The sequence below is a fragment of the Nicotiana sylvestris genome, chromosome 8, assembly GCF_000393655.2.
Source record: "Nicotiana sylvestris chromosome 8, ASM39365v2, whole genome shotgun sequence".
Lineage (NCBI taxonomy): Eukaryota > Viridiplantae > Streptophyta > Magnoliopsida > Solanales > Solanaceae > Nicotiana > Nicotiana sylvestris.
In genome coordinates this window covers 50,788,921-50,805,885 of record NC_091064.1, presented here as the reverse complement: position 1 = coordinate 50,805,885, position 16,965 = coordinate 50,788,921, and the positions used below count along the sequence as shown (strand labels likewise).

Below are 16,965 nucleotides of genomic sequence, written 5' to 3'. Positions count from 1 at the left end.
GTTTCTCTGATATTATCTGGGTCCCCTAAATTGATTGCTTCTGTATCACTCAGGTTAGGCTTGGGTTTTTCTTCAAAATGACTTAGTTCTTTACTAATCTCTTCAAAGGCCTCATCCTCGTCGTATTTCGATTCATCATTACACTCTATTTATTGAATTACTATTTTAGAATTAGATTGACTTTTAAGACTGGGGCAAAGATTCCTCATGCATGTCATGTTATTGAAACCAGCATAAAAAGAACTGTACAAGGAAGAAAAGAAAACAAAAATAAAACTATCAGGAATAAGGAAAAAAGGGAAATTGCATTTCATTGAAATTAAAAGATAACAAGGTTTATACATCCAAATAGACGGAACATAGAATCTGAATTACAACCCTGGAATAATCCAGATAAACTAAAAGAAAATCAAAGCAAACTACCGAAACTCCTTCCTGGTAGGGAGAGGAGTAGCTTCCCAATTGTTAATCTTTGCACTGGGTCCAACAAATTACACATCCGCCTTGCTAGAACCCTCTTCAGCTTCCACCATGTTCACATCATCGAATAACTTCTCGAACTTTTCAATCAACTCTTTATTAGGACCAACCATAGAACTGGGAACTGTTGTTACTGGGCGTTTCTTGGTACCAGGCCTGACAAATGATCTGGAGAGCTGTGGGATGGTCTTAGGGAGGACCCAAGCCCTCTGTTTCAACTTTTTGGTTCTTTTTATGTCCGCAACTGTGTTCTTGAACCCCAAACCAAATGTATTCAAGTTTTTAGGGAGGGACACCGGCTGCACGATACCTTGCAGAGATGCACCAAAACCTTTGCCCGGTACAAAACCATTTTTCAGTATTTCAACGGCTACCATTCCTGATGCAACAACTACCTTTGGAGTTGGAACACACTTCCCTTTTGGAATTTTCTCTACCGATACCGTGTCAAAAACCTGATAAACCCATGGCCCCTTGTCGTCTTCAAACTCTATGAACGGAATAATGGCATCACTGAGAACACACAAATTGTCTTCGCCGTGCACAATAATTTTCTGTCTATCCCATTCAAACTTGACCATTTGATGTAGAGTAGACAGGACCGCTTTGGCAGCATGAATCCAGGGTCGACCTAACAACAGATTGTAAGAAACGGCCACATCGAGCACTTGGAATTCCATGGTAAATTCAACTAGCCCTATTGTAAGCTCAAGAACTATGTCCCCGACTGAATCTTTGCCTCCGCCATCAAATCCCCGAACGCAGATACTGTTCTTATGAATTCTCTCATCCTCTACTTTCAACTTGTTTAAGGTGGAGAGAGGGCAAATGTTGGCGCTGGAACCATTGTCGATCAACACTCGAGTAACCACAGAATCTTCACACTTTACCGTAAGATAAAGGGCCCTATTGTGCTCAGTGCCCTCTACGGGCAACTCATCATCAGAAAAAGTGACATCGGTTTACCTCAAATATCTTGTTAGCTATCTTTTCTAAGTGGTTTACTGAGATTTTGTCAGGAACGTGGGCCTCATTCAGGATCTTCATCAAAGCCCGACGGTGCTCGTCTGAATGGATCAATAATGACAATAGTGAAATCTGAGCCGGTGTCTTCCTCAACTGCTCCACAATGGAATAGTCCTGCACTTTCATCTTTCTCAAAAATTCCTCTGCTTCTTCCTCGGTCACAACTTTTTTCACCAGCACTGGGTTATCTTTGGAGATCTTAGCTTTTCTCAACTCTTCGGGGGCAAAGCATTTCCCCGATCGAGTTAAACCATGGGTCTCACAAACTTCTTCTTTAACTTCTTTCCCCTTGTAAGTCACTGTTACTCGTTCATAATTCCATGGGACAGCCTTGCTGTTGACTATTGGTAATTGGGTGATAGGTTTGATAATTACAGGATCTGTGCGAGCACCCTCCACAATTACAACAGGCTTGTTCGCCACTCCTGGCACAACCACTTTTGCTCTTTCTTACTTTACTGCCATATCACTTGGGGTCCCCTTCTTGACCACCGCAGATGGTTCACTGTTTGCCCCGCTCAACTTGATCACTAATTTCTCACTTGTCGACTTTTCAACCGGCCTGATTTCACTGGACCGAATCATCATGACGATCTGTGAAGGCTTCTTAGGCTCCCCTCTCCGATGCACTATCTCAATCATATTTGTCTCAAGATGGGCCGTCAACGGATTCTGGTTGATATTGGGTGCCTCCGAAGCTTGGACCTCAATCCGATTAGTATCAATGAGCTCTTGAATAGCTGTTTTCAATTGCCAGCACTTCTCTGTGTCGTGCCCCGGAGCACCAGAACAATATTTGCAACTCACTGAGTGATCAAGATTCCTCGGGGGAGGGTTTGGCAGTTTTGACTCGATCGGACTCAGCATACCCAATTGTCTCAACCTGTGGAACAAACTGGTATAGGATTCTCCTAATGGAGTGAAGGTTTTCTTCTTTTGCAACCTCTCGTTCTTAAATGCTTGGTTGGGCTGGAAACCTGATCCAAGAGGTTGTCCCCATATCATGCCATCTTGGATTGTCACACTTTAGCTATGCCAAGCTTGACGAAATTAGAGTGGAGACAGACCCTTGGTCATTCTACAAGTAGGGTGGATTCATTTTTGAAGGCTAGACGTATGATTGAGAAGGGATGCTTAGCATATTTGTCTTACATTCGAGATTCTAGTGTAGAGGTTCTATTTATGGAGTTAGTACCGGCTCTAAGGGAGTTTCTAGAGGAATTTCCTGCAGATTTACTGGGCATGTCACCTGATAGGGATATTGACTTTTGTTTGATTTGGTTTTGGGTACCCAATCTATTTCTACCCCATTGTATTGTATGGCTCTAGCTAAATTGAAAGAACGGAAGGAGGAATTGCAGGATTTGCTTGATAAAGAATTAATTAGACCAAGTGTTTCACCTTGGGGTACATCGGTATTTTTTGTAATAAATAAAGACGAATCTATGAGAATATGCATTGATTATTAGTAGTTGAACAAGGTTACTATCAAGAACAAGTATCCATTACCTCAGAGTGATAATTTTTTTTGATCAACTTCAGGGTGACAAGGTGTTTGCCAAGATTAATTTGAGATCTGGCTACCATCAGGTGAAGATTAGGGTATTCAACGTCTCTAAGAGGGCTTTTAGAACTTGTTATGGTCATTATAGGTTCTTGGTGATGTCATTTGTTTTAACTAATGCTCCAACAACTTTCATGGATTTGATGAACCGAGTGTTCAAGCCTTACTTGGATTCCTTTGTGATTGTATTCATTGATGATATTCTAGTTTACTCTTACAGTAGAGATGAGGATAAGCAGCACCTGCGGATTATGCTTCAGACTTTAAAGGATCATCAACTTTATGCCAAGTCTTTGAAGTGTAAGTTCTGGTTGTACTCCATTACATTCTTGGGTTATGTTGTATCTAATTGTATCAAGGTTGTTCCTAAGAAGATTGAGGTAGTTCAATATTTGCCCTGACCTACTTCATATATGGAGATCTGGAGTTTCTTGGGTTTGGTGGGCTACTGTCATCGCTTTATGGTGGGATTTTTATCTATTGCAGCCCCATTAATAAAGTTGACTCATAAAGGTGATCTTTTCAGATGGTCTGGTGAGTGTGAGAATAGTTTTTAAAAGCTTAAGAGTTCTTTAACTACAACTCCAGTATTAGTGTTTTTTACAAGTTGGGGGCCTTAATATTGTGTATTGTGATACTTTGCATATTAGACTTGTGCATTATTGATGTAGGATGGTAGGATGATTACCTACACATTTCATCGGCTGAGATCCATGCGAAGAACTATCCTGTACATGATTTGGATTTGGTAGCCATTGTGCATACGCTCAAAGATTTGGAGGCACTACTTGTATGATGTGTCATGCAAAGTCTACACTTATAATCAAAGTCTCCAACATTTGTTCAAGAAGAAGGATTTGAATTTAAGGTTGCGAAGATGGAAGGAGTTGTTGAAAGACTATGATATCGCCATTTTGTATCATTCGAGCAAGGTAACTATGGTAGCTTATGCCTTGAGTAGAAAGATAGAGAACATCAGTAGTTTGGATTTTATACCCGTAGTGGAGAGGCAATTGGCTATGGATGTTTAGGCTTTGTCTAACAAATTTGTGAAATTGGATATCTCGGAGCCTTGTAGGCCCTTACTTTTGTTGTGGAGAAATCATCTTTGTTGGAGAGAATCAAGGCTCGCCATTTTGATGATCCTCATTTGTTGGTGTTGAAGGATACAATGCAGATATGTGAAACAAATAATATTGTGATTAGGGATAATGGTGTTATGCGGCTTCATGGCCGGATTTGTGTTCCAAATGTTGTTGGTTTGAGGGAATTGATTCTTTAAGAGGCTCAAAGCTCATAATATTCTATTCACCCATGTGTTGCAAAGATGTGTCATGATTTGAAGTAGCATTCTGGTTATAGAAGATGAAGAAAGATATCGCTGGGCATGTTTTAATGTGTTTGAATTGCCACCAAGTGAAGTATGAACATCAGAAATTAGGTGGTTTGACTCAGGGGCTATAGATATTAGAGTGGAAGTGGGAGCGCTTTACTATAGATATTTTAGTAGTATTGCCACAAACTTGGAAGAAGTTCAATGTTGTTTGGGTCATTATGGATATATTGACTAAGTCCGCGCTTTTCATTACGGTGATAACTTCTTTTACATCAAAGAGATTGTTAGAATTACATTAGAGAGATTGTTCGGCTACATGGTATGCCCATTTCTATCATTTTGGTTTGTGGAACATATTTCACTTCACACATTTAGAGAGTTGTTCAACGTAAGTTGGCCACGTAGGGGGAGCTTAGCACTACATTTCACCCACAAATAGATGGTCAGTCCAGCGGACTATCTAGATCCTTGAGGATATGTTGAGGGCCTGTGTTATTTATTTCAGAGAACAGTAAGACCAGCTTCTACCATTGATAGAATTTGCTTATAATAACAACTACTAGTCCAACATTCAAATGGTTCTATATGAGGATTTATATGATAGGCAATGACGTTGTCACATTGGTTGGTTTGAGCCCGGCGAGGCTAATATGCTACAGATTTAATTCGTGATGCTTTGGAGATGGTGAAGTTGATTCAAGATAGCCTTCGTACAACGTAGAGTAGGCAAAAGAGTTATACAGATAAGAAGATCCGTGATATAGTTTATATGGAGGGTGAGAAGGTACTTTTGGAAATTTTGCCCATGAATGGTTTGATGAGATTTGGGAAAAAGGGAAGTTGAGGTTTATTTGCCCATTTGAGATCTTAGATAGAGTTGGGGAGATCGCTTATAAGCTCGCATTACCTCCCAACCTTGCGGGGGTACATCCAATATTTCATATTTTGATGTTTCAGAAGTATCATGAAGACAAGTCACATATTTTGGACTTTAGCATAGTACAACTTGATGAGGATTTGACTTATGAGGAAGAACCAATAGAAATTCTAGATCGGCAGGTTCAAAAGTTAAGATCTTAGGATATTTTTTGTTAAAGTGCTTTGGAGAGATCAACCAATTGAGGATGATACTTGGGAGCCCGAGCCCGATATGAGTATATATCTGCATCGTTTTACCAGTTTAGGTATATTTTTATGTCCATTCAAGGACGAACATTTCTTTTAGAGGCTGAGAATGTAACGATACGATAGGTCATTTTGCGTTTTAGCTTTTTATTTCTTGATTTGAGACCTTACATAACGTTAATTGATAATTTATGAATTGCGTGCATGGTCCTTTTTTTGAATTGTGTGCGAGGTCATTTTGGCACTTATTGGGGAAAGCTGAAAGTTCAAGTTTTTAACATAGAATTCGTTGAGTTTGATGCTTGATTCTTAATTTTTGAATGTTATTTTCATGATTTAAGCTAGCAATCAAGTTGGTATGATATTATTATACTTGTTCGGATATAGGAGTGGGGCCCAAGGGGACTCCGGTGAGTTTCAGATAGGTTTTGGGTTGTTTTGGAAGACTTGGAATCGTAGGTGCTACAGGTGTCGCACCTGCGATGATTAGGTACGAGCTCACCCCTATGTGGATAAGTTTATATCAACAAGGAAAAGGGGGACACAACAGTGGTTGCATCTACGACATGTACGTGTGCAAGTGCGAGGATGCATCTGCGAGATGCTTGCTCATATTTGTGGTTAAGGAGCGCTCAATAGCATGTCACATCCGTGGTAGGTGTCTCGCAAGTGCGGAGCCGCATATGCGATGCTGGTTCGCATATGCAAAGAGGCTCAAAACTGGAAAGGTCGCATTTGCACGACTTTTGCCACTGATGTGGGGTTCACACCCCTGAAGGGCATGTCGCATTTGCGACATCTACACTAATGTATGATCACATCTATGAGCCATTTATTTTGTGCCTGCGATGTCTCTTCTGCGAGATCAGTCTAGTAACTGCGATATTAGAGGCTGCATAATGAGGTAAGGCTTTGAGATTTAGCTCATTTTCTCCTATTTTTGAGATTTGGACTATGTGTAGAGCTGACTTTTGAAGAGATTTTCATCCCAATTTTACATGTGTCACACCCCCGGTTCGCCCTCTGTGAACCATAGTGACGGAACCTAGTCTCTACGACTAGGTAAGCCTAAATTGTGAAAGAAAAACCAAAATTTGCGGAAGTAAACAATTTAAAACAGAAATAAAGCAGTAACAATGTTTAAATGTGCCGCTCGGAATACACCATGTTTAACTCTCAATACCAAACATAAATCCAAGACTCGGAAACCCATGAATCACAAGCTAAGATCAGTACTACATATCTCTAACTCCGGAATGTCTAATAGGAACAGGAAGGTACAAAAGGGCTAAATACTAAAAATAGGAATAGAAAGGGACTTCTTACTCTACCGACGCGACAGATGTACCTCGAAGTCTCTAGAGCGGTCGCCTCCCTCAAGGATAGTAGACCTGATCAGCAGTACCTGGATCTGCACTTGAAAAACATGCGCAGAAGAGGCATGAGTACACCACAACGGTACTCAGTAAGTGCCAAGCCTAACCTCGGTTGGGTAGTGACAAGGAAGGTCAGGGCCCTAATGAGGTTAAATAAAATATCAAGATCAACTGTATAGAATGGTATAAATAAGTACAACAGTAAAATAACACAGGATGGACAGAACAACAACAACTATACAGAACAAGGTAAACATGGAAAGGAAATACAACTCAACACCGATAGTAACAATAGGGGATCTCTCAGGATACCGTCCTATCGTCCCATATTTACATATCCAGTGAATCTCCCAGGATACCGTCCCGCAGTCCATTATATATATATGTTCGAAGGATCTCCCGGGATACCGTCTCGTAGTCCAACTCATAGTGCGCGGGGATCTATCGGAATCCCATTGTGTAGTCCCAAATGTAAATACCCAGTACTGGGGGAATCTATAGGGTGCATTCCTGTAGTTACATATAACTGTGCAGGAGGATCTACCGGGAATCTAACCCATAGTCCCAAAGTAAAATGTACAGGAGGATCTACCGAGAATCTACCCGTAGTCCCAAAGTAAACAGACAAGGGGGAGCTACCGGAATCCCATATCCGTAGTCCAAAAATAAATACACAGCAGCAGTAGGAAGATAAACAGAAATAGCAAAATTCATATTAAGACAATAAGTGATTCTAGACTAGCATGATGCACAGAATTTAAGTAAGGCGGTTAAATCAAATGAAGCAATTAAGTCACATAGACATGCTTTCCTAAGCTAACAACAGGCTTAATAGTGCAGGAAATAGAAACAGGAAAGGAAACATACTAGTAATTACTTAAAAAAACCAGATTTCCAACAATTAGCACAAGTACGCACTTGTCACCTCACGCACAAGGCATTTCAATTACCAAATATACCAATCCTAAGGGGAAGGTTCCCCACACAAGATTAGACAAGCCACTTACCTCGAACCAGCTCAAAATCAACCCAACACCATGTCTTTGCCATGAGTACTCGGCTCCAAATGACCCAAATCTATTCAATTTAATTGCATAATGTAAATAACACTTCAAGTAACTGATTCTACAATTAAATTCTAAGCTAATACGCAAAATTATGTAAAATGACCAAAACGCCCCTCCGTCCCACATCTAGGAATCAGGTGAAATTTATATTTTCAGAAACCTCGTACTCTCACGAGTCTATACATAACAAGAACACTGAAATCAGAGTCCAAATGGCCCCTCAAATCCTCAATTAAAGGCCTCTTAAACTCAAGCCCTAATTGCCCATTTTCCCCAAATTTCTCACTACTAATTAGGTCTTTAATCACATAAAAATGAGTTATGAAGTCAAGGACATTACCTCCAAGTGATTCCCCTTTGTTTTCCTCAAAAATCTCTCTCAAAAGCTTCAAACCCGGATGAAAATGGTGAAAGAATCCCTCAAATTCGCGAAGGCAACTATTTATATGTTCTGCCCAGCGATCTCCGCATTTGCGGCCCATGCGGTCCCGCTTCTGCGGAACTAGTATCGCATATGTGACTTTCACTTAAGGACCCAGCTTCCACATCTGCGAAACTCTAACCGCAGGAGCTGTTCCGCTTCTGCAGACAGTTCACTACATCTGCGGTTCCTGAGGAGATTCCCAATTTCGCTTCTGCAGTCCTCTTCGCCGCTTCTGCGGCTCCACATCGGCGGTCCCCAAACCGTATATGCGAAAATACCAGAAGAACAACTGTAGCAACAACTTCAACTCCAAAATTTCCTCCGTTAACCATCCGAATTCATAGCGAGGCCCCTGGGATCTCAACCAAAGGCATCAACGTATCCTAAAACCTTATTCAAAGTTGTACAAATCTTCAAAACACTTCAAACAACATCAAAACAACCAAAACACATCGGATTCAAGCCTAAGTTTCTAAAATCTTCCAAATTCCGTTTTTGAAGAAAAACCCAAGCAAAACACGTCCGAATGACATGAAATTTTGCACACACATCCCAAATGACACAACGGAACTATTGCAACTCTCGGAATTCCATTCCGACCCTCGGATCAAAATCTCACTATAGAACCAGAAACTTCCAAAATTCAACTTTCGGCATTTCAAGCCTAAATTAGCTACAGACCTCCAAAACACAATCCGAACATGTTCCTCACCCCAAAATCACCCAACGAAGCTAACAGAACCATCAGATTTCCATTCCGAGGCCGTCTTCACACTGTTCGAACTACGGTCAACTTTCCAACACTTAAGCTCTCATTTAGGGACTAAGTGTCTCAAAACTCCCCGAAACTCAAAACCGAACATCGCAGCAAATCACATTGGCAGAAATAAACTTGGGGTAAAGTAGTTAATAGGGGATCGATGCGTTAATTCTTAAGACGATCGGCCGGGTCGTCACATCCTCCTACACTTAAACATTCGTTCGTCCTCGAACGAGCATAGAGACATACCTAAAGTAGTGAAAAGATGAGGGTAACGGCTGCGCATATCCTGCTCGGTCTCCCAGGTCGCCTCCTCGACCGATTGACCCCGCCATTGGACCTTCACTGATACAATGTTCTTTGACCTCAGCTTTCTAACCTGCCTATCCAATATTTCCACTGGCTCCTCAATATAAGATAGATCCTTGTCCAACTTGACTGAACTAAAATCCAACACATGGGACGGGTCACCGTGATACCTCCGGAGCATCTAAACATGAAATACCGGATGAACTCCGACCTAGCTGGGAGGTAAGGCAAGCTTTCATAAGCAACCTCTCCAACACGCCTCAATATCTCAAAAGGGCTAATAAATATCGGTCTCAACTTCCCTTTCTTCCCGAATCTCAAGACACCCTTCATAGGCGAAACCCAAAGCAGAACCAGCTCTCCAACCATATAGGAAACATCACGAACCTTCCAGTCCACGTAACTCTCCTGTCTGGACTGGGCTGTGCGGAGTCTATCCTGAATCACCTTAACCTTCTTTAAAGCATCCTGAACTAAGTCTGTGCCCAATAATCTGGCCTCACCCTACTCAAACCAACCCATCGGGGATCTACACCATCTCCCATATAAGGCCTCATATAGTGCCATCTGAATGCTGGACTGATAGTTGTTGTTATAAGCAAACTCTGCAAATGGCAAAAACTAATACGAAGATCCTCCAAACTTAATCACACACGCACAGAGCATATCCTCAAGAATCTGAATAGTGCGCTCGGACTGTCTGTCCGTCTGAGGGTGAAATACTGTACTCAACTCTACCCGAGTACCTAACTCATGTTGAACGACTCTCCAGAACCATGATGTGAACTGGGTACCTCTATCTGAAATGATGGAAACCGGAATACCATACAGATGAACAATCACCCGGATATAGATCTCCGCCAGCCGCTCCGAGGAATAAGTAGTAAACACAGGAATAAAGTGAGCAGACTTGGTCAGCCGATCCACAATCACCCAAATAGCATCAAACTTCCTCAACGTCCATGGGAGCCCAAATACAAAGTCCATGGTGATCCGCTCCCACTTCCACTCCGGAATCTCTATCTGCTGAAGCAACCTACCCGGTCTCTGGTGCTCATACTTCACCTGCTGACAGTTGAGACACCGAGCTACAAATCCAACTATATCTTTCTTCATCCGCCTCCACCAATAGTGTTGTCTTAAATCCTGATACATCTTCATGGCACCCGGATGAATGGAATACCGCGAGCTATGGGCCTCCTCTAGAATCAACTCTCGAAGCCCATCGACATTGGGTACACAAATCCGCCCCTGGATCCTCAATACCCCATCATCACCAATAGTTACATCCCTAGCATCACCGTGCTGAACCTTGTCCTTGAGGTCAAGCAAATGAGGGTCATCATACTGCCGCTCCCTGATATGATCAAATAAGGAAGACCGTGAAACCACACAAGCTAGAACCCGACTAGGCTCCGAAAGATCCAATCTCACAAACTAGCTAGCTAAGGCCTGAACATCCATCGCCATAGGCCTCTGCGACGCTGGTAAATAAGCCAAACTCCCCAAACTCTCTGCCCGACGACTCAAAGCATTGGCCACCACATTGGCCTTGCCCGGGTGGTACAAAATAGTGATATCATAATCCTTCAGCAACTCCAACCACCTCATCTAGCACAAATTTAGATCTTTTTGCTTGAACAAATGCTACAGGCTCCGATGGTCAGTATAAATCTCACAGGGAACCTCGTATAAATAATGGCGCCAAATCTTCGCGGCGTGAACATTAGCAGCTAACTCAAGGTCGTGAACAGGGTAGTTCTTCTCATGTATCTTCAACTATCTAGACGTGTAGGCAATCACCCTACCATCCTACATCAACACCGCTCCGAGGCCAACCCTCGAGGCATCACAATAGACCGTATAAGACCCCGAACCTATAGGTAGTATCAATATTAGGGTTGTGGTCAAAGCTATCTTGAGCTTTTGAAAGCTCGCCTCACACTCCTCCGTCCACTGGAGTGGAGCACCCTTCTGGGTCAACCTGGTCATAGGGGCTGCAATCGATAAAAACCCCTCTACAAAACGACGGTAATAGCCAGCCAAACCAAGGAAACTACGGATCTCGGTGGCTGAGGATGGTTTGGGCCAACTTTGCACGACCTCTATCTTCTTCGGATCCACTTGAATACCCTCACTCGATACCACGTGGCCTAAGAATGCCACTAAATACAACCAAAACTCATATTTCGAGAATTTAGCATACTACTTCTTCTCTCTTAGAGTCTGAAGCACAATCATTAGGTGTTTCTCACGATCTTCCCGACTCCGGGAATATACTAGAATATTATCAATAAAGACAATGACAAATGAGTTAAGATACGGTCGGAACACACTGTGCATTAAATGCATAAAGGTTGCTGGGGCATTGGTCAGCCGAAACGACATAACAAGGAACTCGTAATGACCATACCGAGTCCTGAAGGCAGTCTTCAGGATATCTGGTTCCCGAATATTCAATTGATGGTAACCTGAGCGCAAATCAATCTTAGAAAACACTCGTGCACCCTGAAGTTGGTCAAAGAGATCATCGATACGAGCCATGGGATAACGGTCTTCACTGTAACCTTGTTCAACTGGTGATAATCAATACACATATGCATAGAACCATCTTTTTTCTTCACAAACAAGACAGGAGCACCCCCAAGGTGATACACTGGGCCAAATAAAACCCTTATCAAGCAATTCCTGTAACTGATCCTTCAACTCCTTCAACTTAGGAGGAGCTATATGATATAGAGGAATAGAAATGGGTTGAGTTCCTGACAACATATCAATGCCAAAATCAATATCTCAATCAGGCCGCATGCCTAGAATATCAGCTGGAAACACATCGGGAAAATCCCGTACTACTGGAACTGAATCAACTGAAGGGGTATCAATACTGACATATCTCACATAAGCTAAATATGCATCACACCCCTTCTCAACCATACAATAAGCTTTAAGAAAAGAAATAACTCTACTGGGGGTGTAATCTAAAGTACCCATCCACTCAACACGTGGTACACTTAGCATAGCCAGCATCACAGTTTTGGCGTGACAATCGAGAATAGCATAATGGGGTGACAACCAGTCCATGCCCAAGATAATATCAAAATCAACCATACTGAGTAACAATAAAATGGCTGTGGTGTCAAAACCACTAAGAGCAACCAAACACGACCGATAAATGCGGTCCACAACGAGAGAATCTCCCACAAGAGTAGAAACATAAACAGGAAAACTCAAAGAATCCCGAGATACACCCAAATGTGGAGCAAAATAAGAAGAGACATAAGAATAAGTAGAGCCTGGATCGAATAGAACCGATGCATCTCTGTGGCAAACCAGTATAATACCTGTGATGATAGAATCAGAGGCAACAACCTCGATACGGGCAGGAAGGGCATAATATCTGGCCTAGCCTCCCCCTCTAGGGTGACCTCTACCTCCCCGACCTCCACCTCTAGCTGGCTGAGCAGGTGGGGTAGCAACTGGAGCTGTAACCATAGCCTGAGAACTCTGCGGGGCACGCTGTGGCTGAGAAGTCTATGGAGGTGCACCCCTCCCAAGTCTGGGGTAATCCCTCACCATATGACATGTGTCACTACACTCAAAACAAGCTCTGCGAGGATGTGGTAACTGTGACTAGCTAGGGCTAGGTCTGCTGGACTGACCTCTGGAAGCACCTCGCGCCGGAGGCGCACTAGAAACTGAAGGTGTCTAATAAGGCTCCTGAGGCCTATGAGGAGCTGGAATACCACTGGCTGCTGGAAGAGCTGAATGAATAGGGAGACTCATATAACCCCTACCATGTCGACCTGCAGCTAGGGTACGGGCACTAGAATAATGGCTCGACTCTCGAGACCTCTTGGCCTCCCTCTCTTCTTTCTCCCTATCATGCATACCCTCAATCCTCCTAGCAATGCTCACCACCTGTTGATAAGAAATATCCATCTCCAACTCACGAGCCAAACTAGATCTGATGCTGGGAATAAGGCCCTCAATAAATCGGCGAACCCTCTCACGAACAATAGAAACCAAGGCTGGTGCATGTCTAACCAAGCTGGTGTAACGGACAACATACTCTCATAGCACCCTGGCGTAAATGATCAAACTCTGCGTGCCATGCATCCCTGAGGCTCCGAGGAACATACTCTCTCAGGAACAGATCTGAAAACTGAGCCCAAGTCAGTGAAGCAGCCTCATCTGGACTGTCTAACTCATAGGTGCACCACCACTCATAGGCGACTCCTCGAAGCTGGAAGGTAGTGAAAGAAACCCCGCTCGATCCTGAAATACCCATGGTACGGAGAATGTGAGAACACTCATCAAGAAATCCCAGAGCATCCTCCGATGCTAGACCACTAAATAAAGGGGGCTTGTGCTTCTTGAATCTCTCAATCCTCAACTACTCATCCTCGAAAGCCGATACCTTGTCCTCGGGCTGAACTGGCACTGCAGGCGGTATAGGAATAATCTCAGGGACCCGCTCAACATGCACTCGCTGCTCAGGAGTGCGGGCGGTAGGAGTCTGTGCTCCTCTCCTGGCCTGAGATGTAGCTGTAGCAAGGGGAAGCAACCCTGCCAGAGCCAGAGTGGTGTACATGCTCATGAACTGGGCAAGAGTCTCCTGAAAAGCTGGAGTAGTAGTAGCAGTAGGTGTGTCAGGTGCCTGGACTCCGGCTGGATCTGCTGGTGGTACCTCGGCAGCAGCTCGCGCAGGTGCTCTGGCTGCACCACGTGCGCGTCCTCAGCCTCTACCCCGGCCCCGGCCTTTAACGGCTGTAGTAGGGGGTGCGGGTGCTTGATCATCTTGGGTAGAACGTGTCCTCACCATCTGTGAGAGAATAGAAGACAGAAGTTTAGAATGGTGATGTCAAAATATCGCACGACAAGGAAATCAAATGAAGTGGAATTTTCCTAATAGTTACATAGCCTCTCGTAGATAAGAACAAACGTCTCCGTACCGATCAGCGAGACTCTAATAAATCGGCTTGTGATACATGACTCCTATGAACTTAGAGCTGTGATACCAACTTGTCACGCCCCCAGTTCACCCTCCGTGAACCATTGTGACGACACCTAGTCTCTACGACTAGGTAAGCCTAAATTGCAGAAGAAAAACCAAAATTTGAGGAAGTAAACAATTTAAAAATGAAATAAAGTACTAATAGTGTTTAAATGTGTCGCTCGACATACACCATGTTTAACTCTCAATACCAAACATAAATCTAAGACCCAGAAACCCATGAATCACAAGCTAAGATCAATACTACATAGCTCTAACTCCGGAATGTCTAATAGGAACAAGAAGGTACAGAAGGGATAAATACTAAAAGCAGGAATAGAAAAAGACTTCTCGCTCTTCGAACGCTGCAGATGTACCTCGAAGTCTCTAGAGCGGTCGCCTCCCTCAAGGATAGTAGACATGATCAGCGGTACCTGGATCTGCACATGAAAAACATGCGCAGAAGAGGCATGAGTACACCACAGCGGTACTCAGTAAGTGCCAAGCCTAACCTTGGTTGGGTAGTGACGAGGAAGGTCAGGGACCTAATGAGGTTAAATAAAATATCAAGATCAACAGTATATAACGAAACAATATAAATAAGTACAGCAGTAAAATAACACGGGATGAACAGAACAACAACAACTATACAGAACAAGGTAAACATGGAAAGGAAATACAGCTCAGCACCGATAGTAACAATCGGGGATCTCCTAGGATACCGTCCTGTAGCCCATATTTACTTATCCAGTGAATCTCTCGAAATACTGTCCCGTAGTCCATTATATATATATGTCCGAAGGATCTCCCGGGATACCGGTCTCGTAGTCCAACTCATAGTGCACGGGGATCTACCAAAATCCCGTTCCGTAATCTCAAATGTAAATACCCAGTACTGGGGGAATCTACCGGGTGCAACGGGATCTACCGAGAATATAACCCTTAGTCCCAAAGTAAATATGCAGGAGGATCTATCAGGAATCTAACTCGTAGTCCCAAAGTAAACAGACAAGGGGGAGCTACCGGAATCCCACATATGTAGTCCCAAAATAAATTCAAACAGCAGTAGGAAGATAAACAGAAATAACAAAATTCATATTAAGGCAATAAGTGATTCTAGCCTAGCATGCTGCACAAAATTCAAGTAAGGCGGTTAAATCAAATAAAGCAATTAAGTCACTTAGACATGCTTTCCTAAGCTAACAATAGGCTTAATAGTGCAGGAAATAGAAACAGGAAAGGAAACATACTAGTAATTACTTAAGAAAACCAGATTTCTAACAATTAGCACAAGTAGCACTCGTCATCTCATGTACAAGGCATTTTAATTACCAAATATACCAATCCTAAGGGGAAGGTCCCCCACACAAGGTTAGACAAGCCACTTACCTCGAACCGGCTCAAAATCAACCTAACATCACGTCTTTGCCACGAGTACTCGACTCCAAATGACCCAAATCTATTCAATTCGATTGTATAATGTAAATAACACTTCAAGTAACTGATTCTACAATTAAATTCTAAGCTAATATGCGAAATTATGTAAAATAACCAAAACGCCCCTCGGGCCCATGTCTCGGAATCGGGTGAAATATACCTTTTCAGAAACCTCATACTCTCATGAGTCTATACATAATAAGAACACTGAAATCAGAGTCCAAATGACCCCTCAAATCCTCAATTAAAGGCCTCTTAAACTCAAGCTCTAATTACCTATTTTTCCCAAATTTCTCACCACTAATTAGGTCTTTAATCACATAAAAATGAGTTATGAAGTCAAGGATATTACCTCCAAGTGATTCCCCTTTGTTTTCCTCAAAATTCTCTCTCAAAAGCGTCAAACCCGGATGAAAATGGTGAAAGGATCCCTCAAATTCGCGAAGGCAACTATTTATATGTTCTGCCCAGCGATTTTCGCATTTGCGGCCCTGGGACCGTAAACTGCTTCTGCAGAACAAGTGTCACATCTGCAACTTTCACTTAAGGACCCAGCTTCCGCATCTGCGGAACTCTAACCATAGGAGCGGTTCCGCTTCTGCGGACAATTCACTACATCTGCGGTTCCTGAGGAGATTCCCAGTTTCACTTTTGCGGTTCTCTTCACCACTTCTGCAGCTCCGCATCTACGATCTCCAAACCACAGATTCGAAAATACCAGAAGAACAGCTGCTGCAGCAACTTCAACTCCAAAATTTCCTCCGTTAACCATTCGAATTCATCCCGAGGCCCCCGGGACATCAACCAAAGGCATTAACGTATCCTAAAACCTTATTCAAACTTGTACAAATCTTCAAAACACTTCAAACAACATCAAAACAAACAAAACACATCGGATTCAAGCCTAAGCTTCTAAAATCTTTTGAATTTCGCTTTCGATCAAAAACAAAAACAAAACACGTCGGAATGACCTAAAAATTTGCACACACATCCCAAATGACACACTGGAACTACTGCAACTCTCAGAATTCCATTCCGACTCTCGAATCAAAATCTCACTATCGAATT

The 16,965-nt window shown here is 42.8% G+C and overlaps 1 protein-coding gene across 1 annotated transcript; it reads right to left on the bottom strand.

Annotated features, from left to right (window-relative positions):
* Positions 1–491: 491 nt before the first annotated feature.
* Positions 492–2,511, bottom strand: LOC138875014 (uncharacterized). Its single transcript, XM_070153818.1, has 3 exons — positions 2,013–2,511; positions 1,601–1,931; positions 492–1,317 (listed from the first exon to the last, which is right to left on the bottom strand). Exons 1-3 carry the CDS (start codon positions 2,509–2,511, stop codon positions 492–494), a joined length of 1,656 nt encoding a protein of 551 aa, XP_070009919.1.
* Positions 2,512–16,965: the final 14,454 nt, after the last annotated feature.

Bases quoted from the DNA above. Each gene is read 5' to 3' on its own strand.
- LOC138875014 (XM_070153818.1), bottom strand. From the start codon at position 2,511: ATGATATGGGGACAACCTCTTGGATCAGGTTTCCAGCCCAACCAAGCA. The intron at 1,932-2,012 runs GTGAACCATCTG...TGGTTGTGCCAG, and splicing joins CAAGTTGAGCGGGGCAAACA to GAGTGGCGAACAAGCCTGTT. The intron at 1,318-1,600 runs GTTGAGGAAGAC...CAATGGTTCCAG, and splicing joins GACTATTCCATTGTGGAGCA to CGCCAACATTTGCCCTCTCT.